Genomic DNA, 21,354 nt, shown 5'->3' on the forward strand with positions numbered 1-21,354 from the left:
GAGCCAGAAGGAGAAGATCCAACGGAAGCCGTCCATGGCAAAGCACTCCCACTCCCGTACGCCGCGAGCCAACTCTTCCTTCCGCGGCCTGGACCCGCGTGCTGGTGGCTTCAAGGTTGCCTTCAGCCACAGCCATCGTCATTGGTGGCTGCTCCCCCCCCCTTCTCCTCCCCCGGCCGAGCTGCCATGGCATGGCTTGCCTGGCACAAGTACCAGGCACGGCAGTCCAAGGCCAAGTCACCGCCCCAGCTGCTTCTCCACCATCTCTCCGCCTCAAAATTCCCCGTCCGCCGCCCAGCCAGCGATGCTTCTCTTCTACCCTTGACCTTCTTTCGTTTGCAAAGATCCATGGCAGAATCCCATCCTCCTGCGCTGCTGCGCCGGCCGCACGCTCAACGTCGCAAACCGCCATACTCACCGCGTCCATTCCCAGCCACCCTCGTCCTGATTGCTCTGCTCGCTGTGGCCGCTCTACTTGCCGACACTCGCTCCAATACACAAACACCCTCTCCCATTTCGCCATTGCGCGCGCGCGGACTCTCCACTCAAGATGACCTAGAGGTGCCGTCATTGTTCATGGCACGCGACTTTAGCTAACCCCACTTGCAGTGCCGATTGGTCAACACCGCCGTCGACAAGTGTGCTTTTGTACGCCAGCACTGTCCTGACGAAGAAGCCGGGATATTCTCCTACCTCCAGCTCTACTACTGCCGCCTTCCCCACGCCAAGCCCGTGGCGTTTGCCATTATCACTCTATGGCTCGCCCTGCTGTTCAGCACTATTGGCATTGCTGCCAGCGACTTTTTCTGCGTAAACCTCAGCACAATATCAAGTCTCTTGGGCATGAGCGAGAGCATGGCGGGCGTAACTTTTTTGGCCTTTGGCAACGGTAGTCCCGATGTCTTTTCCACCTTTGCCGCCATGAACACCAATAGCGGGACTTTGGCCATTGGAGAGCTCATCGGTGCAGCTAGCTTCATCACTGCCGTGGTTGCTGGGTCCATGGCACTCGCTAGGCCGTTCAAAGTCGATAAGCGCACCTTTGTGCGAGACGTGGGCTTCTTCATCGTCGCGGCCTCCTTCAGCATGGTTTTCCTCATAGACGGTAAACTATCATTGTGGGAGTGCATTGCGATGGTCGTCTTCTACATATTCTACGTCGTCTTTGTGCTTTGGTGGCATTGGTGGCATGGCCGAAGGCAGCGCAAAAGACTTGTCGAAGCGACGGCACGAGGCCATTTTGTCAGCCCAGGCGGTGAAGTGGCCGAAGTCTTTTCTCCATTTCCCCAGCAAGACGGAAGGAGTAGATCTTCGTCTTACTTTTCGCACAATGTCTCTACCGAAGACTTTGCTGCCTTGGAACAGGGCAACGCCAAGGACGAACCTGGACTCGAAACCGCGGACGAAGAGGAAAGAGAAAGATGGCTCGGCGAGCTCAATCGAAACATGCGTCTGAGCCGACCACGATTGGGCGACCGCCGCGCGTCGAAGAACCCACCAATCAGGCCAAGTTTGGTGGGAGCTTTGGAATTTCGAGCCGTCCTTTCGTCGTTGCAAAAGTCACGGAACATTCAAACCAGGCCCATCAACTTGAGGCGGTACTCCGATGATCCGACATTCACTACTGCTCAACAGCAAGACCAACTATCGGTCTACTCGGATCCTGCGGCGAGGCCGTCATCCCGCGGTAGCGACGAATCCTGCCCTCCGAAAAGACAAAGCGCGGTCAGTCGCACACGCGCTGTGTCGGTAAATGACGCAGATTCGTTACGATTTGATCCGAAAGCGTGGTCAAAAAAGTCGCGCAACATTGATCTTCTCGGTCCTCTTGCCGAGGATACTGATCATCTCCACGTACCTCCAACAGGGCGGCCCAGAAACCTTTCGACTTCGACGGCTTCAAGCAACATGAGCCCGTCTCCAGCTATCTCCTTGTCTCCGCCTACCTCACAACCTGGAAGCAGGGAACCTAGTCCTGCACCTCAAGGTCGTCGCGCCAAGTCACCAGATCGTCTTGCACCACCTGAACCTCCGTCGCCCGGGAGACTTCGACACACTCCAAAATCTGTTCCTCAGTCTTTGCCAAAGTTGGTAATTCCACCGTCAGGAGGCGATGGTTCCAAGTCACCATTCCCTGCATACCACGAAATAGGAGGATCTCCTCACGGGGGATCGAAACCGCTTAGTTTTGCTTCTCCAAGCATTTCTCCGCTATCATCAATCTTTCCAAATGAACACTTTCCGGAAATTGAAGAGGAGGAAGAGGAAAAGCCCATCAAATGGTGGCCCGACAAGATCTTGCCGTCACCAAGACAACTCATCTCCAAATTGTTTCCTACTCTTTACAATTGGAAAAAGAAGAGCCACTGGGAACGATTCCTAGGCTTTGTGTCAGCACCAAGCGTCTTCCTGCTCACCATAACACTTCCTGTTGTGGAGATGGACAAGGATGCAGACGAAGAGCCAGATTTTGCTCTGCCTAGCCCCGTTGTTCACCCATCTGCACCGAGCACCATCACCGTCACTGGTCCCGATGATGAGCCTGCAGGTCCTTCTGGCGGTCAATCGCGGGGCAACGGGAACGATAACACGGCTGGGATGGCTGGTCAAGAAAGATATCGCGACGAACCGCCTTTGTTGTTACTTTCGCCGTCGGACGGACCGATGGCCCAATCACCCGAACCAATCCCTCATCTCCACAAACCACCCGCGCCTGAGCCCAAGCAATGGGACCGCTGGCTTGTTATACTGCAAATCTTCACGGCCCCCTTCTTCGTCTCGCTGATTGTCTGGGCCAACACCGATCCCTCCAATCCACGCGCACTCCTCCTTCCAGCCGTCATATCGCTTGGTTGCTCCGTCGCCGTTCTTCTCTTGCTCTTGGCTACTACGACGCCTTTGCGCCCACCACGCTGGCATACGCTGCTATGCTTTCTCGGCTTTGTCGTGTCGATCGCCTGGATCTCGACTATCGCCAATGAAGTTGTCGGTGTTCTCAAAACCCTTGGCGTCATTCTTGACATTAGCGACGCCATTCTTGGCCTTACCATCTTTGCGGTGGGCAACTCCATGGGCGACCTTGTCGCGAACATAACCGTCGCGCGACTCGGCTTCCCTGTCATGGCGCTCTCGGCATGCTTTGGCGGGCCGATGCTTAACATTTTGCTCGGCATTGGCCTCAGCGGCTGCTACATGACCATTAAGAAAGCCGAGCGTTCTCACGACAAGCATCCCAACCATCCCGTCAAATTCAAGCCGTACCACCTCGACGTCGACAGCACGCTCGTCATCAGTGGCGCTACGCTGCTCGTGACGCTCTTGGGCCTGTTGGCTCTCGTTTCTATGCGCAAGTGGCGTATGGACCGGTTGGTCGGGACTTGCTTGGTCGTCCTTTGGGTGTTGAGTACGGCAGGCAATTTGGTCGCTGAATTGACGGGTTTCAGGAGTGACTTGAATGATGGGTCGTGGTGAATGAACAAAAAGCAAGGCTTCCGAGGCAAAATAATCAAGGATTTGGTGACAAAACGACGGGACTGGTCTCTGTGGCAAGTTTACGAAGCCATCATGTTTGTCTATATCATTTCTTTTTGCACTTTCACTTTTTTATTTCATCTCTCTACCCTTCTCCCTCCCCCTTCTTCCATTCTGCCTGCCCCACCAATTGCACAGACTTCTACCACTGTCCTCAGTCTCTACAGCGCTGGCTTCTCACATACTCTGCCCTTTTCGTACCTTGCATTTCCGCATCCTGTCCTTCTCGTGTAGCATAGATACCCCCTCTTCTCCTTTGCTCCACTGCCGTCAGTTAAACCTTCTGTCCCTTGTTTCTTCGTGGCTCGCTCGCTCCTCTGTCGTCTTTCTTCTTGCTTGCTTTCTTGATTGCATGCGTGACTTGTCGATCGGCGTCATGGACAATTGAGCATTGTCGGTTTGGCTGCTGCTCTGTCTTTCAGTTGGTCGCCTCTTGACTTGTTTGCTTGGGGCTTGGCTTGGTTCGTCTTTTTGAGCAAGGCTGGCCGGTCTTGGGCTACTTTGAGGCGTTGACGGCGCCTCTTGCGGGTCTCTTTTTTTTTTTTTTTTTTTTTTTTCGTAATTGCTTGCATTATAGTCGTGTGGGGGTCGGATGGGGCGGTTGGTCTGCTGCATTGCTAGCGCGGTGGTGGTTTTAGAGGCGTGCAGGAGAAAAGAGCAGAGGTGTGTGAATGATGCACACAAAGGCGGCGGATGTATAGTTCTTTTCAATGAAGCGTGGATAAGTCAGTCGGGCAGCGTTGGGGGTTGTCGAGTCGAGGTTGTGCAGTTGGGGGCAGGCAGCGAGCTGACATTGTCATTCAATATTCATCGCTTTAATCTTCCCACGACAGCATGTTGCAACAAATACGGCAAATGCGATTACTTTTCAAATTCTTGTTACAACAATCCAGGCGCCACCGACAGCGATGACCAACTCCCGGTCTCCATCTCCGACCCCACGTCCATCATCTCAGACGGTCGCCCTGTGGTCTTCATAGCCTTCGTCCCGAGCGCCGGCGTCTGCGTCCGTCCCTGTCTCCGCGCGCGCATCTGTCGCAGCGCTTGCTCCTCGAGCGCGTCCTTTCGCCTTTGCTGCTCTCGTATTATTTTCCAGCTTTCCAAATTCTGCAGTACCGCTGCTGCTATTATTTCTAAGACGCCAGTCTGCGCACTCGAGTCTGTGATCGCTGCTTTGTTTTTGCCATTTGTCGTCTGTGTCGATAATGGCGGCGGCGACGATGGCGACGGCTTCCCCAAATCAGTCTCCTCATACCCGTCGTCGGGAAGAGCGAGAGGAATGGTCATCGGATCGATGGACGATGTGCCGAAAGCGCGCATAATCAGGGCCGCGTCAGCTTCACCGGGCCCATCGAAGACGACGTCGACACTGGCGTTTGCAGTGCCATTCTCGCCGGAGGGCGCGACAAGAGTTGAGCTGGTGGATGATCGAGTCGAGGGCGCATGCTGGGATTGCAATCGTTTGCTTTCGGCGTCTTCGCAGTCGCTGACTGTTGAGGTCTGCGTGTTTGTCCGGGTAAGTGATAGGGTGCCGGGAAGGTTGGGCTGTGGTTTGTCGAGGTCTATGTCGGTGGAGCCAACGTCAGTGCTGCTCTGTTGCTCTCCATGGCCATGATTGAGGTTGATGTTGTTGTCGTCGTAAGTGGCTTGATTCGCTTCTGACGCGTCTACTGCCACCCAAGAGACTTCGGACGACCAAGTGGCATCCCACGTGTGAGATGAGTCGCGCGGCTGGCCCTTATTGTACAGGAAATTGAGGAGATGCGTGAACATTGTGTTGATGGTTTCGCAATGCGTTGATTTTGAGGTGTTTGTGTATGGTCGAGAAGAGGTTGCACAGTCTTGGAGATATAGAGATTTGAATGGACCATGGTCAGAAGTCGAACATGTTCTGTTGGGATTGCTGCCATTTTCCGACAACACCGACGCGTCAATTTGCTGGTGGGTCGGTTACTTGATGGTACCGTGGATGGAGTGTTCAATATATCCGACTTGAAGACAAAGTTCGTCGACCTCGCCAATACCTCTGTAGAGATGAAAACAAGTCGAAGCTCTTTTTACCTCCCATAAGCTTGCAAAGGCATTGTGACGGTCTTTTGTTCACTTGGCCGAGATGGTGGTTGGTGGTCATGGTGATTCCCACGAATCGAGACTTCGCACTCCCCTCGTGGAAACGTACAGCACGTGGAATCTCTGCAAATTTTGGTAGCCTCCTTGGAACCAACCGTTGGTCCTTGGTTTCCGTTGAGCTCCACTCGGGACCCTGTGCTCCATCAACATCATCATCATGCCTTGCTCCCTGCCGAGCTTGCTTTGGGGTCTCCTTGCGAGCTCCTGGTCAATGTTTGGACCCCCTGCCAAGTTTCGGTCGACTGCGCGAGTTGAATTTCTCCGTTGCTTTTTTATCGTCTCCGTCTTTCTTTTCTCTGGGTCGGCGCCGACCAAAAGCAAAATGACCTCTTCAAGATTCCTTGGCGCTAGTAGTGCACGAAAATAGTGAAGACAGCGTGGGTGAAGTTGATGCCGATATGAGATCAATGATGTGGGCTTGCAAATTGGGACGGAATACTCAAGAGCGAAAAACAAACAAATCAAACAGACGCGTCAAAATTTGAAAATCGTCCAATTGATTATTAGATGATGAAAGGGCTCGTCGATAGGCGGGACCAAATTGTGGCCAGTTGAGGTTGAGCTAACGTCTAGTTTCAAGCGTCGAAGAAGGATCATGCCTAACGGATGGTGAAAATCTCGAGTAGCTCCCCGCAGCGGCAGGGGGTGCGTGGGGGTCGCATGAGCTGAGACAGGAACACGACGATTGAACACCACTTCATGACGATGGATTTTTGATGGAATTGTGGGAGAGAATGATGGACTTGGGGACAGGCAGAATGTGAAGGAGAAAGTTTGATTGTTAAGAAGCGAGAAATTGTGGAGAAATGGCCCAAGCTTACCGAACCCAGAGCAGATCCCGGTTAGCCGTCGATCCTATATGTGGCTACCGGCGCAAACTCTGTCGTTGCGTAAAGACTGCGAGCTATCAGCGCATCCAAGGAGAGCTTGATAAGCAGCCACGGTTCAGAATGATGCGGATGACTGGCATGCATCGGGTCTTTGGCTCCCTTTGAACCGGAGATGCAGAGTGGACGGATACTGTAGCCGACACACAGACCTTGCACGGTTCGGCGGTCCACCCCCGCAAACAGGCGCAGCCATTGATCCAAGTGACCTTGGAGAGGGCATCATGTTAGCATTCAGCAACAGTGATGCAGGGTGGATGGTGAGACTGCACGCGGCGTGGGTGTGAGGTGAGGAGTGAGAGGTCAGCGACCTGCATCCCGCCGCTAGGCCAGAAGCGGGCTGGATGGCCATGGTCGCGCTCTCCAAACATCTGCTGCACCTTTCACTCCAGCCCGGCTGCTCCTCCTCCTCCTCCTCCTCCTCCTCCTCCTCCTCTCTGCCGTCGCCCAACTCAAGACTTCCTTCTCCCTCGATTCTGCTCGTCCGCCCTCTCTACCCACCCGTCGCTCATCAATTGAGTTGCATTCTTCATTCCAAAATCACTCCCGCCATCCATATCGCACATCGTCAGCTGTAGGTACCTTGTTGCCCGGGATCCCTCTGCACGGCCAGTTGACTCTCCCTCGCAACGCCACGCGCCTCGATTCTCTCTCTCCACTTGCCTGAGCTCAGAAATACCGCAGCTGGGCCCGACCGCCGTCCGTTGCGAACCTGAGACCTGTCGCTCTCCCATCCATCCGCTCCTACGTCACTCGACTTGTCGACTTGGTTTCGTCCTGACTGATTTGGCCGTCTCCAGCTCTAGGACCTCCAAACCATTGCTAGGATCGCAATCGCGTCAGGCTTTCGAAAACACTGTAAGTCGCGATAAGCTCAATCTGATCCGATCTGTCCGCAGCTGGAGAGCGCCCTTTGCGACTCATTGTGGACCCAACATGGCAGTTCCTCGAAAGCCTGCCATTGTCTCTACTCGTCCCGGTAGCGAACAACTAAACTGACGACTGCCCCCAGACCCCACTCGCTCCACATCGGCCCGCGCAAAATGCCCGCCCTTGCACAAGCCCTCTCGCTTCATGCGCGCCGCGCCATGTCTGACGACTCGGCAGCACACGTTCACCAATTGTTCAAGCGCAAAAAGAACTTTGCAGCGCGCGAGCCAGGCGTCATTCTCGTCTTTTGCATCGTCGGCACCGTTGCCATCTTTCTCGTCGCCCTATTCATCCACAAGAAGCTCGCGGCCCGGAAGGCGCGGAGCCAGTCTTAGAGAGACTTTTTCCTAGAACCGATTTTTGGACCCGACAGGAGACCTCTTCATCTTGTCATATTTCAAGGGAGACGAAGTGATAGCTTTCCGAGGAGACGCCGCGCTTGGATCGACACGGCTAGACATACTACGAGCCCTGAGAGCGTGGCACCACAAGAGAGGAGACATCGGAGTGCCAGGAGGAGGGAAAGAAGTAATTCGGAGCCGCCTGTAGCGGACAAGCGTCCGTCGAAGCCGCGGCGGCGCTCTTCGCTTTGAATCGTTGGGTCTTTCGCTTTGGTGCATGGGTGGGAACACAGAAAGGGGCGTTGTCGAGTTGTGCTTGTAGTTGGTTGACTGCTCCTTGTCTCTTTCCTGATAAAGAGTCGAATCACCATGTCCGCCGAAGACTTAATAGTGTCCATGTGCTTGGGAAAAGTCTTGGGCGTTGCCACAAGTGGATACTTCGCAGGGCCATCAGTGTGTGCAGTGTGCATCTAATACTTTGACGCGGAGGGACGGTGCACTGTACGTACAGAAGCAGGAGAGAAGTTGGCTATAATCATCTTTCGTTTCGGTCCTTTTCGCCCATATTTTCTCTTCTTCGCCAGGTATCTCCTGCGGCAGCTGACGTGATCGGGCAGTCGGCCAAGTATTCAACTGCAAGGCTTGATTAGAGCACAGCCAAAAAAGGCAAGAGTCGTTCCATGTCATACAGCTTCATTGCCCTCTTCTCTATCATCCCGTATACTTCATTATAAGGTAACTGGTCGAAGCTGGTCACTTGCGGGCTTGCGCAATGACGAGCCTGACTTGTTGTCAGCGAGGTAGGACAGTCGCAGACGACCGACTCCAGATGGCTGCGTGAAAGGAGAAAAAGATGACCTGATTCAGCATGCACACGGTTAATCCAGTCGACACACATGTATACGAACAACACGGAAACTACCAATGTTGGTGCAATGAAAATTTGGGAGCTGGCGGTTGGAACAGGGGAACTAAGTAGATAGATATACTGGACAAAGAATTCGAATTGCTGGCACCCTTGAAATTTATCAGTCAGCATCAATATCAACATCGACGACGCGCCGCAGCGAACCCCTGGCTCTGCTGATTGAGAACTATTGGCAGATATCTGCGCGCTAGTTAGACAGCCCAGTCTCCGACACTTGGGTCACTCAGTCAGTCTATCATGAATGTTAAACGAAACGAACTCGCCAGCTCTTTTTTTTTTTTTTTTTTTTTTTTTTTTGCTTTTCGTCAACAACATCATCCTGCTTTTTTTGTGCACATCCCCACGCGTTGCTTCTGCATTAGAAGAGAGACTCCTTGTTGAAGATGTATATGGTCAGTGGGCGAAATGGCGAAAATATGTTTTTCTTGTTGTCAGGAGGCGCCTTCCTCTGTTCCATTTCGAGAGAACGGCCGCCTTTTGGATGCGTGAGAGAGAGAGAGAAAAAAAAAAAAAAAGGCAGTGAGAAGTGGTTGTAAGACACGAACGGACTGACTGCAGTGAAGGTAAGCTACCTTTACCTAACTTTTGTTGTCTTCTTCTTCTTCTTCTTCTTCTTCTTCTTCTTCTTCTTCTCCTTCTCCTTCTTATTTGTCTCCCCGTCTGTTGAGAGTCCGCCCACGGTGCCCGAGCAACCGCACTGAGGCTCTAGCTGACTACATACCTACCTATAAACTGGACTGAACAAAGAAACCGACAAACCGGTCCACGGGACCCACTCACCCCACAATCCCATCAACGTGGGTCCATCAACATCAACATCAACATCCCCGATCCGATCCGATCTGCAGCCAGCCACTCAGCCAAAGACCCAGACTACTCCCTATCTTCAAGTCACCCACTCAACCATGTCCCGCCGTCCGCTCGCGACATCGCTCATCGCCGCCGTCGTCGTCATCGCCGTCTTCGTGACCATCCTCGTCGCCTGCTGCGTCGCCATCATCGTCATACCGCTGCGAGCGAGGAACGCGGTTAGGCGGATTAGGCGGAGCCAGATGATGGTGGGGGTTGTTGCTGGGAATGAAGGGGGCGCTGCTACTGGAGGCGAGGTGGTGCAGAGGGCAAACGCGGAGTCGGTGCCGAGGGGGGTTGTGGTTGTGGCGTGAGTGAGTGAGTGAGTGAGTGAGTGAATGGATGGTTGTTTTGCTTTTGGTGGGGTGGGTCGTGTCTTGATGTCGGCCGGAGCACAGGTAAGATGGTTCTGGCACCTGAGCATTTTCAAGTCTAGTCCGGGTATGTGGACTGACGGATGCAGGGAAACGTCAGTCGTCGAACCGTTGTTGGAGCGAGGCGCGGGTTGAATCGTGGTATACCCGGTAGATATTGAGGTACATTTGAGACACCACATGTCATCCGTGCACATGTTGTCGAAGGGTGTGGGTGATTTATGCTCTTGTGACTCTGATGATAAGTCGGTCAGTCATGCCACGCCGAGAAGTGGCACCCCTCGAGCTCTGAAAGAGGCTGCGCGGTGTAACTAAAGAGATAGAAACGGCACCTTTCGTCTTCGTCTAACGGTTGGCAACAAGCACTCGAGGAGGAAGACACACACGAAACCATGAACTCAAGAAACTCTAGCGTTGTGGAGAAAGCTCCTGAGATGCCAGTTACGCATCTTCGTTCAGCAGCAGCAGTAATCAGTCCCAGACAAATCGACGGCTGTCATCTACATTCTTCTTGAAGAGATGCGCACGTAAATCTGATACCAGAATCGATCTCAAAGCCGATAGCGAGAAGACAAAGTGCGCCATCTGTGGCAGCCAAACCTACCTCTGGATGCCAATCAAGTCTCTGGCGCATACGCCTGGTCGAATTCCCAGCCCACGGCGCACATCAATCCACCCGAATCCACTGCGGCCGGCTCCTGGTGATGGGGCGATGGGCCCTGCGACACTGTCGTTTGTGCATCTGAATTTGCCTCTCTAGAAGTTGGGGACCTAAGGACTCGACAAAAATAGTCGAAGAAGACGAGGTGCGTTCAACGCCTAGACACTCCACGCCAAAAAGACCGATGCTCATCTAAATGCTGGTTGCTTGTTTTGGCTGCCTTACGCCTTTCTTCTTCTGCGGGCCAGGCCGCGTCAACGCACGAGCGACGCAGGAAAAATAAGGCGAAAGGAAGAGAAGCAATGATCGTTCTGCCATATCTCACGCTGTCAGCTCAGGCAGCCTACCTATCCCCACCGAGCCAGTCAGCCAGCTACATGGGTAGCCACGGGAGCGGCCCGTCCGCTGCAGGAAAGCAGGCATGGTAGTCAGGAATTGATCGCCTCGCCTCGTGGCGTGCGATTGCTGATAGCTGAATACCCAGTGGGGGTGGCGACCACAGAGGAACGGAAGCGGACCGATGGTGATGGTTGGCGATGAAACAATCCAGAAGAAGGAAATCGGCGTTGATGTCTTTGGAGACGGAGAGACAGAGATGGTGAACAGGCCGCTGTGATTCTGGAAGAGTGTACCTTGCGTCTTGCAGCGACGCTCATTTGCTGCTAACCCAGGATGAAGGACAGCCCCAGCACGCACCACCACCGCCTCCTACGTCGACGACGAAACGACACGAGCCTCTGACGGCAGCAAGGAGCAACATGAGGCTCCACCCACGTTTACGAACCGAGATGGAAAAGAAAGATGGAAGTGCCGTCGCATGTGTGATGTGGGCGCACGCGAAAGGGCCGTTGTGCAATGCAAGCCACGCCACATCAGATCCCTTGCACGACGTGCTGTTACCCGGCGCTCTCCAAATCTTCAGGTGATGCCTTGCTCTGCCAATCTGAGATGCAGGATAGGCCGGGCCGGGCCAGACCGTCGTTTGTTTTGCCATGCTGCAGACGCCACGCTGGGCATGCGAGGAGGGAGGGAGGAAGGAAGGAAGGAAGGGAGAGAGGTTTGGATGGACTCGTGGTGAGTCGGTGAATGAGTTGGGTAGAGGAGAAGAGGAGATGGAAAGAAGAAGGAGAAATGCAGATGACTGGAGGAAATCAACAAGAAGCCGGCGAGCCCCGCCGGTCGGTCGGTCGGTCAGTCAGTCAGTCAGTCAATGAGCCAGCCCATCATTCAGCCTCGCGACCTTCGCATCTCTACCACCACTACCTCTTTGCCCGACCACCACGCACTCACACCGCAACATGCATAGATACCCCCGCCATCCACACCAACCAACCACGCCATGGATGCCCTACCTACCTACCCAACTCACGAGCACAGTACGTACGTGGCAATCCAACCCAACCGAGCTGAGTGACACGGTAGGTACACACGTAGATAGCCAGCGAGCGAACGAGTTGAAACGGCCGGCCGGCTGGCCGGCCGGCATCGAGCTTCGGTCTCCCGCCCTCTCTGAACCCATACAACGTTTCCTTCCCACCATCGCTGACGACGACGACGGCTGTGGCGACTGCGAGGACGAATAATGAAACTGTTGCGCTGCACGTCCCTTTATTGTGCCTGCATAGACTAGCTGGTTGGTAATTAGCGTTGCATAAAATATGGTAGCACGCATGAATGATGGATCGTGGACTGACTGCAGGGCAGAGCAAAAGCGCTTGGCTGCACGGATGGGGGTAGTTGGTGGTGGTGGTAGTGGTGGTGGTGGTGGAGGTGACAAGGGACGTTGAAACGGCCGACCACCTGCAAAACGACGACGACGACGACGACGACGACCAGCGCGATGCGAGAGATACCGTGGGCAGCTCGAGTTTGCGTGTCGCGTAACTTCGTATACACTCTGCTGTCCAGCGACGGCAACAATACATTTACGTCGTACTCTACTTTTTAGGCTTTCCTAGAAGAAGCAAACCTCAGCTTGCGCACGCCAACAACCCGCGTTTAGCGCAGTCGCATGAAAATCACGAGTCCAATTATCGTCGTGCAACCAAAGATGCGTCTGTCATTTCAATGGTCAATAATGCCTTCATTTCTGATGTTCTGCCTATGCTTTCCTCCTGCCAGCCTCCCTTGCGCATGCGCGTCAAGCACGTCCAAATCATTTGCCGTTCCGTTCCGTTCCACGATCGAATCTCGTCTAATCCTGTGCCTCTTCTTCTAAGACAAGAAGCTCGAATCTTACTAGTGCTCGAACAAAAAAAGGTGTGGTGTACTAGAAATTACATCGAAGTGCTCGAATCGAACAGAAGGAATACAAGAAGAAGCCACTGACTGGGTGGATTGGATGGGGAAGAAGAAAAGAAGCGCCAGGTGCCACGCATGCGAGGTGAAAATGAGAGCCCGACTCACAAAGCCATGCAGCTTGGACGTCGTTCGACCTCAGCTATTGCGTCGTGGCGCTGAATTTCGATTCTCTCAACTTTTGTGCGTCAACGCCTGTCCTTTGGAACATCCACTACCGAACCCATTTGATCCATCCGAGCATCCTTGCGTCATCGCGTCGGCCCGGCCGCTGCCAAGCACACCCGCGTGCCGCCTCGTGTTGCCATCCTTCCGTTTCCAGTGTGGTAGTGAGAGCCTTGAGAATCAAATGCGGATTACGTCCTCCCATGCGAAGCAGACCCGGATCCGGCACAGCAGAAATAATACAAGCGTCAGGTGCCACTGTCATGCGCAGCACATGCATCCTGTTGGCGGGCAGTTTACTGCAAGAAAATCATGGCAGCAACGACGCTGAAGACCAGGCCGAAAGACGAAGCAGCCATAGAAGTGGCAGCGCCAGTGGGAGCCCTTCCGGTGCCAGTAGCGGCCTGGTTGCCAGTGCCCTGGGCACCAGTGGTAGCAGCTCCGCCGCCAGGAGTAGTCGGAGTGACGGGGATGCGGACGGTTGCGTTGCCGGTAGGGGTGCGGATGGGCGTAGCGGTGGCGTTGAATGGAGTCATGGGGGTCATGGGAGTTCGGATGGTCGAGTTGTTGATGATGGTCGACAGGGACGTGGGGGTCATGAGGGGCGTTGAAGGACCGGAAGTAGCGACAGCCTCGGACTTGACACCAAATTGGCCGGAGTAGTTGATCTGGCTTCCTTGCTGAATCTGGAAGGCGTAGTCCGTGCCAGCCTTGAGGTTCGAGTCGGCCTTCCACTCGTAGGATCCGCCAACAGCGTCGGCTGCAAGACGTCAGCAGCTGTCGCTTGCGTCTAAGGCGGAGAGGGGTGACTTACTGGTCAGAGTGCTAATCGTGGTCAGGTCATTGGGGTTACCGCGGCGGAGAGTGAGGGTGCAAGGCTGGGAAATTGATCAGTGAGCGAACTCTGTATCGTGTGGGGATAGGTGAGGCTTACCTTGTTGATATCAGTGGCCGTGTACTTGATGGTGTAAGTCTGACCAGCCGTGACAGACTGAGGATAGTCGGTGATCTGAACGGAAGCAGACTGGGCGACGGCAGTGGCGACGAGCGCAAAGGCGCTGACGATGGTGGTGAAGAAGCGCATTGTGAGAATGGATATGCAATACGGTGTGTCTTGGGTGAGTGTCTTGTAGAAGTGGTGCGCAGTGGCCGAGTGTAAGATGCTGGATGGAGTTGGTGGTGGTGGTGGTGGTGGAGAGAGAGAGAGAGAGAGAGAGAGAGAGAAAGGTTGGACGGAAGTGGTGATAGATATTTAGTCGGCAGCAGAGGCCGTGCACTGTTTTGGTGCAGAAAGGGAAGGTGCGGTGATGCAGAGGGCAAAGAAGTGGCGCGGCGTCGATGGCACTATAAGGAATGCACGAAAGAGTCGCGGCCAGGAATGCGGCTTGGGCTGGGTCCACAAATAGAGGCTTGGGCAAAGGCAATTTCTGCTCACGAAGATGGTGGCGGTGGTGGTCCAATGGGCTCCCTTTTTTGCATCCAGGCACATCCCGGCCCCAATGCGGCTAGCGGAGCTTAAGGTGGCCATACAGGCAGTACCTTAGGTGGCCTCCCGGGGACTGCGCGAAAGGGAAAGGGGCTGCCATCCATGCTCCCGTCCTCCCGTTGCGTAGTCGCGTTGCGATGCGCTGACGTTGCCTCGTTGCCTCGTTGCCGTCAAGGAGGTCGTCTGTTTCCGTCGGCCCCAACCCCCCGCAACCACCTCTTCTCCGCTGTCAACCTCTTCTTGGGCATCACCTCGACCTGCCGTCGGCTTCTCCAGCATTGCTCTTCCGACGCCATCGCATCGAATCGTCGCTCGCGGCGCTGCATTTTGTGGCTCGCAATTTCCGGATAACCTTGTGCGCATTTTGCGTAGCGCCACCAGGGCCGCCGCCGTTGGAGCAGGCGTCTGCCTGTCAACCCTCGTTCGAAGCTTGACCTGACGCTGCTCCCGCCGCCTTCAGCCAGGCTCCTTTGACACTGCGCCCTGGGCAGGATTCGTTGTGCCTCTTCTGCCATGCTGCTCCTTCGACAACGCCCCGGAGACCACTCTCGTCGCTGTGGACGCTTCTGTGGACGCGCGTGCGACGGTAGTTCCGTTCCTTGCAGATTGACATGGGCCTGCATGGGCCGGCCAAACTCCAACCCAATCGTTAGCGTCACGTCACCTGATGACCAAAGAACCTTCTGGTTTCCTGGTTCAGATCTCGACATGATGTGCCGGCCGGCCGAATGCTATTCTTGTCCTTTTCCATGCAGGGCCATAGCGATTTCTGTCGCGTCTTCTGCATCAGTGCAACGCGCACCCATTTCATGTAAATTCGCCCATTGACATGTAGTCTTCCAAGAGGGATCCGTAACGACCATCGTCAACGCCGGAACTTGACGGCAGAAGATTTTCCAGAACGGCGTCTTCCGACTTGATGCAGGAAATTCCAAGCCAAGCTTTCTTGTCCCGACAGTTGACGGGGTTCTCTTGCCCCACATCCTCGTCGCCGTTGCCTATATTCCACTCGACGTGACCAGACGACCACCTCTTGTGATTTGCCTTCAGGGCTGTAGTCACGGCGACAATTGCGCGTTAAGTCTACATGTAGCCTTGACGATAAAGTGGAGATCGACGTTTCGTTGTGGTGTAAGCTTAACGCTATCACGTTTCACTCCACCTCTTTGAAACAGTCAAACTTTGGGGTGAGGCGTTCAAGACCCACGGTTGGCATGAAACGGTCATGAAAATGCAAACTTCCTCCGACGTGGGTAGCACGTACTCTCGGTCTTGGCGTGACAGTGCACCATTTCGACCCTTCTCCTCCCTGTTGCCGTAGACCATCAGCCTTACCAGCCTGCGCCGTCACTTTTTCCTGACTTCGTTAGACTCGGACTGAGGGAATCCTCGGTCTGCCATCGAGGAAGATGGTCCGCGCTTGTGTCATTCGCCGCAGCGTCCGATCCGACGCTTGATGTCGCATCCCATGGTGGCTGGGAAAAAACCTACGGGATCATGTCCGATGACAACTCTGACGAGGAGAATGACGACGGTTGAGGCTGTGTTGTGTCGGACTTTCGTTCCGCCTGTTCTGTTGGTAGGCAGCAGTTTCGCGAACAAAACCTTGGCGTGACGGGTGCTTTTCGGCTGTTGGCTGGTGTCTCTCGGCAGCTGGAAAATGTCTAGCACCACTACCTAGGCAGGTTGATACTGCCAGTACGTCAGGACTGTTTCTTCCCCATGGTTGCGACGAAACTTGCAGCGATCGATGAACTGCGGGGGAATCCTGGAAGCGAGGTGAGTTCAGCCGTTCTTAAAAGTATTTGCAACCATCTGCCAAGAACTTTGGACAGGTCTTGGACAAACAAAAATCCGTAAGGATGGTCTGCCTTTGGCTCCACGCTCTTGGAATTTGGCGTAACAAAGAAGAGAAAACTGTTCAAAGAGTTGGGGCTCTCGCGCAACAAGACGTTTCAAGAATCTCTCCGACAGAGTTTACTCGGCCTACGAGGATGCTGTAAGATGATGGACCCAACTCTATCACGAAGTGTGCTTGGCAAGGTGTTGTGCAACTCGCTCAGCCCTTTTGTTGCGCACAACTCGGCTAAGTAACTGGGGCATATGCTTCTCCACATCAAGCTCTCCTGGCATGCACTTCGATCCGGATTGCCGGGGATCGGTGAAGCGGCAGGTCTACCACGTTGACCTGCGAAGCGCATCATCAGCAAAGTTCCGAACGGCACTTTTCCCTTTCCGGGCAAAGAGTTCTGAGCGGGGAGAGAGGGTTGTCTCCGCGCGCGGAGCATCTAGCTCGCGGGACATGTTTCGAACGGGGTCAAAAACGCGCAATGCTTGAAGGGACAGCCTGATGCGAGATGGTTCCAAACTCGGTTGAAAGATCTGACATTTTGAGGCGGTCCACTAAGCAGTGGTCTTGATGGCCGCGTCACGGCAAGATGTTGGGGAAGAATGGCACAAGTTCAGGGGCGGCTCGCAACAAGCCGGATTGACCAGTGAAAATTGACACAGATGCATCGTGGCATGGGATCAACAACTCTCTGGCGGTGGACGGGTAAGGTAGGTCCCGCTTTTCGGGCCCGCTACGTGCCCCTCGCCTGGGGATGGCGTGAGAGAAATCTGGAAATCTGGGGAAAGACGAGGGCGCACGGTCATGTGATGCGACAAAGTGTCCTGGCTGCTCCAAGCTCTTCTAGATGGGACCAGGCGTCATGACATGCTAGACGAGGCCGGAAACAATGAGTAACAAAAACGGCCTTCCCCGCATTTCCAGCCTTGCCTTGACTGCTTTTGACTTGGCCAAATTGGCGGCTCTCCGCTTCCTGGGCTGGGCGCTGGCGTATGGGGCCGTTTGTATGTGTCAAGTGATGCAAGGAAGCTTTGGTCAAAGAGGAGTCGAATGCGGAGGCTGGCCCTGCTGACGGGTGACGACTTGAGCCAGGTCGAAAACGGCCCTGTCTTTGGATGAGGCTGACGGCGCGTTTGCTGTCCCCAAGTCTGTGTCTGTGGGGTTGAGTACCTGGGGGGAGGCGGTCCGCGGAGATGGTGGTTCTCCTGGGCTGATGCATGCAACCTCTGTGCTACCTCACGACAATCTGTCGCTCAGGGACCGCAACTCAGACTCAGTTTTGATTTGGTAACGAATTGCGTGCGTGAGGCGTCGAATGATGAGGCACGAAGTTGGCCGCTGCATGGACGAGGGGTCAAGCGACACCGAACGGTGTCCACGGGAACGGAAGCTGATGACTACTGGCAATGATGATGAGGTGGTGAGGTGGTGATGGAAAGTTCTGTCTGAATGACGCAAACCAAGGAACTGAAGGCTGTTGGTGCAGTCTGGTGTTCCTCCGTCCAGCAGCGGCCAGATCCGAGATTCTTCCCCTAACCGGCGCAGCGCTGAGTCATCTCCCCAGAGCCGGAGAGAGGAACTGAAGGCATCGGCTTCTTCGGTGACGGTTGTCTTGTCGGTGCAAAAAAGTTTCCTGTCGCGTCGCCGAGCAGCCTCCAGTCTCGCACTGCATGCATGCAAGTTGCCACTTTGCAATTGTCAACACGAATCACGCAGCCGTCACCAGGTGTCGAGACAGCTCAGGGTGGTGCATTCGATGGGGTAATAGCGCCATGAATGTTGCCGCTTTGGGAATTTCCTGGGGGTAAGCAGAATTCAGCGACCAGAGGCCTCAGACGCTTGGCTGCACCTTGTGATCACGCCCGTACCTTAGGCGTCGGTCCCGAACCAGGCCCGTCCACGAGCCTGTGCTGTCCTCCATGCCATCCATGATGCTCAACATCATACCAAACCACCCTCGGATCGGGCCTTGTGTTGTTCTCCATCCTGACCCTGAGCCTGTCCACGAGCTCCGACAGGGCCATTTCCTTCGCTTGACCAGACGCTGCCCGTGGCCTGCCCAGGCTGACCAATCGCCTCGCTACTCCTATGAGCTCATCCATCCATCCATCCATCCTGCCGTGGGCCTGGTTGCCGTGACTAACATGGCGCCCCGAGCACGCGGAAACGCTGTCTTACGTCCTTCTTCCTCAACCCTCCTTGACCTCGATATAAAGAACCTTAGGCGCCTCATCGTGACTCTGCAAAAATTTTGCTCCTCTTTGTCTGCACCCGCACCCACGAGGTCTAGCTTCCCCTCCTTGGCGACACGACTTCTTTATATAGGAAAAGTCTCCACCCGACCTTTCCACCGCCCACTCGAGTAAACACTCCAATGCACCTCAACGAGTTCCCCTACGAGATCTTATCCACCATCCTCGAGGAGTCGACCAAGCTAAATGAACGCGATGGTGTTACCTTTACCTTTGGCCTTTCTCAGGCGCCCGGCCTAGTGGCAAAGCCTTCCCTTCAGAAATATGTCCGCGGTCCATTGCCACCGGACATTCTCAGATGGGACGCCGCTGCTGCCATTCGAGCCGTTTGCAAGAAGTGGCATGCGTGGGCCCTCGAATATGCCATGCGAGACGTGTACATCCGAAAGTGGAAAGGCGCAGAGCGTTGGGCTGAACTGCCCATGAAGCGCGGTAAGCCATCGTCAACCGACCATCTCAATAGTTCAAGTCAAATTCTTCTAACCATGGCGATAGAGTCATATGGCGCCTACGAACTAATCGAGAGGCCCATGGGCGCTTCAGTCTATCGCGACCCCTTTTGCAACCTGAAGCAGACGGTCAAGCTCTTGAACCAGTACCCTGACGTGGCAAACAAGATTCGCCGCATGTGGTTCAACGGCTTCTACGTGGCCGAGACCAACGCACGCATCTTCAGCGCGCTAAAGTGCTGTTCCAACCTGACTTCCCTGAGCATCCCTTGGACCATGGCGCGTCATCTGAACGCCGATCAATGGTGCCAAATCCTGCGTCCCGACTCGCCGAGTCCTCTTGAAAATTTGGAGCTTCAGGCCACCATCTTGACAAAGATGCAGGCCAGGGACGCCGAAAATCAGGTCAACCATCTGCCATTCCAATCCAACGAGGTCGACTTCAGCAAGCTCAAGAAGCTCAAACTGTTTGGAAACACCACCTTCATGCCAATTGATGATGGTGACTTGTTCGCCATTGCTCGTACGGCCACGGCCCTCGAAGAATTCCATGCCACCTGCCTCGACACTGTTTCCATTGACGGTATGGCGTTGTCTTGAAAATTTTCAGGCATCCCGCTAACTTTTTGCAGGGGTCATGGCCATCGTCAAGTCCTCACACCGCACCCTCCGCGTCTTAGAGCACTCTCCACGGTCTGCCTTTGGATTCTACCACCCTCATCCCGGCTCTCCATCTTCCAACGAGCATCTTTGCGAGCTCCTCGCCTCCTGCCCGCGTCTCGTCACCCTCTCCATTTCCATTCCCTCCATGTGCTCTGCCCTCTTCAGCAACAGGTCCGTCCGCTGGTCCGGCGACTGCCAAGTCCGTGCGCTGCGTCTCTGCGACCATGACTACAGCACTTTAGGTGCGACTAGCACGCGCATTGCTGAACCCCTCGCCGAATTACTTGCCGATGCCAGAGCCTTGGCACAAATCAGGCGCCGGAGCACGCTCGGCAAGGAGCTGGCCGTGGAGCTGTTTTTTGGTGGCTTCATCTTTGAACCGCACGTCAATGCTGTGCATGGCGACTTGCAGATTCCGGAGATCGAGGCCGACGGCGAGTGGCCTGGGCAAAGAGAAATCAGCAGAAAGGGTCCTTACGGCAGCACAGGTCTCTATGGAAAGGACGAGGAGGGTGTGTTTGAGCGCGTTGATGAGGGCGTCTTCTTGGAAGGCATCAGGAGAGGCTGGGTGAAGTGCGCCGCTTGATTGCGCCCATCTCCCGACAGATTCCTTTGCCTCTCTCCACTCTCAGGTGGGCCTTTTTCATTCCACCATCCTTGCGCCAACCGACTTTGCTCTTTTGGCAACGGCTCTTCATTGTTTAACGACTCACGATTCAACGACGCACCTGCGTGTCACCCTTTTTTCCTCAAAAATACCCAGGGGTATCGCAAGGTCAGTCTCTGCTTAAAAAGTCTCTTTTATATTGCTGGGGACAAAAAGTTTTGCGCACATTCGCGCCATGGTAAATTCTGGGTGGGCATTCGCTTTCGCACTGCCATCGTCGCGATGGCGTTCCCGTTGTTGATGCCGACGCCCATGTATTTTGCGTTCGGGTACCAGTCGTATTCGGTTTCAATAAACCGAATTCTCCCTTTTTTTTTTTTTTTTTTTTTTCCTGCTGTGTTTCTGTTTGACGTTTCTACGGATTGGCCAACCACTACCGATTGTGTCTTCTTTCACTGCCTACTGCTTTGCTGTCTGAATTTGGTGCAATTCCAAATATGGCTAAAGTCGCCGTTGAGGCTCCTTTTGGACGAGCCTTCTCATTCAAAGGCAATTTATGTGCTCATGTATTTTGAACCACCTCTCCATTCCTATGAGTACATGACTAGGGCTTCGAAGCCAGCCACCAATCATCGGTGAATGATTTGCTACACTCGCATAAAGTCTCTGCTGTGCATGGAATGGCTCAACTTGATTGGTCAGTACTGTCCTTCTTGCAGAATCCCGGGTGGCGTATCCGTCGGCTAAAAATAGGACTCTAGTCATCCATCTTCCGTCCCTCCACCACACCTATTGACTGGAAGCTGCCATTCCCTTCCAGAGGCCTCACACGGCACACGATCCGACAAATGCCCAACACACGCGTCCACAAATCGTCCTTGACTAGGCCGCATGATGTTTCCGATGCGGCTAACGCGACGGCAGAGTATGGCAGGGGACGAAACATGACGCGTG

The 21,354-nt window shown here is 54.4% G+C and overlaps 6 protein-coding genes across 6 annotated transcripts; 5 read left to right on the top strand and 1 right to left on the bottom strand.

Annotated features, from left to right (window-relative positions):
• Positions 1 to 348: 348 nt before the first annotated feature.
• IWZ02DRAFT_370587 (sodium/calcium exchanger protein-like protein) lies at positions 349 to 3,471 on the top strand (the record flags this gene model as incomplete). The annotated part of the gene is made up of 2 exons (XM_066764511.1): positions 349 to 561; positions 610 to 3,471. 2 exons carry the CDS (start codon positions 349 to 351, stop codon positions 3,469 to 3,471), a joined length of 3,075 nt encoding a protein of 1,024 aa, XP_066626115.1.
• A 300-nt stretch (positions 3,472 to 3,771) lies between these two features.
• On the top strand, positions 3,772 to 5,482 carry IWZ02DRAFT_129508 (uncharacterized protein; the record flags this gene model as incomplete). The annotated part of the gene is made up of 2 exons (XM_066761608.1): positions 3,772 to 3,797; positions 4,138 to 5,482. Coding segments are annotated over 2 exons (1,035 nt in total), but the record flags the coding sequence as incomplete, so codon positions are not given.
• A 2,002-nt stretch (positions 5,483 to 7,484) lies between these two features.
• On the top strand, positions 7,485 to 7,813 carry IWZ02DRAFT_487425 (uncharacterized protein; the record flags this gene model as incomplete). Its single annotated transcript, XM_066769361.1, has 2 exons — positions 7,485 to 7,527; positions 7,656 to 7,813. The coding sequence occupies 2 exons, from the start codon at positions 7,485 to 7,487 to the stop codon at positions 7,811 to 7,813; spliced, it is 201 nt and encodes a 66-aa protein (XP_066626117.1).
• Positions 7,814 to 13,174: 5,361 nt separating this feature from the next.
• IWZ02DRAFT_129563 (Ser-Thr-rich glycosyl-phosphatidyl-inositol-anchored membrane family-domain-containing protein) lies at positions 13,175 to 14,464 on the bottom strand. Its single transcript, XM_066761609.1, has 3 exons — positions 14,029 to 14,464; positions 13,909 to 13,972; positions 13,175 to 13,854 (listed from the first exon to the last, which is right to left on the bottom strand). The coding sequence occupies exons 1-3, from the start codon at positions 14,176 to 14,178 to the stop codon at positions 13,391 to 13,393; spliced, it is 678 nt and encodes a 225-aa protein (XP_066626118.1). The 5' UTR covers positions 14,179 to 14,464; the 3' UTR covers positions 13,175 to 13,390.
• A 4,083-nt stretch (positions 14,465 to 18,547) lies between these two features.
• On the top strand, positions 18,548 to 20,790 carry IWZ02DRAFT_441994 (uncharacterized protein). The gene is made up of 3 exons (XM_066766939.1): positions 18,548 to 19,113; positions 19,177 to 19,713; positions 19,763 to 20,790. The coding sequence occupies exons 1-3, from the start codon at positions 18,804 to 18,806 to the stop codon at positions 20,377 to 20,379; spliced, it is 1,464 nt and encodes a 487-aa protein (XP_066626119.1). The 5' UTR covers positions 18,548 to 18,803; the 3' UTR covers positions 20,380 to 20,790.
• Positions 20,683 to 21,039, top strand: IWZ02DRAFT_442005 (uncharacterized protein; the record flags this gene model as incomplete). Its single annotated transcript, XM_066766940.1, has 1 exon — positions 20,683 to 21,039. The coding sequence occupies one exon, from the start codon at positions 20,683 to 20,685 to the stop codon at positions 21,037 to 21,039; it is 357 nt and encodes a 118-aa protein (XP_066626120.1).
• Between the last annotated feature and the right edge of the window lie 315 nt (positions 21,040 to 21,354).

The sequence above is a fragment of the Phyllosticta citriasiana genome (genome assembly GCF_038021145.1).
Source record: "Phyllosticta citriasiana strain CBS 120426 chromosome Unknown IWZ02scaffold_2, whole genome shotgun sequence".
Taxonomy (NCBI): Eukaryota; Fungi; Ascomycota; class Dothideomycetes; order Botryosphaeriales; family Phyllostictaceae; genus Phyllosticta; species Phyllosticta citriasiana.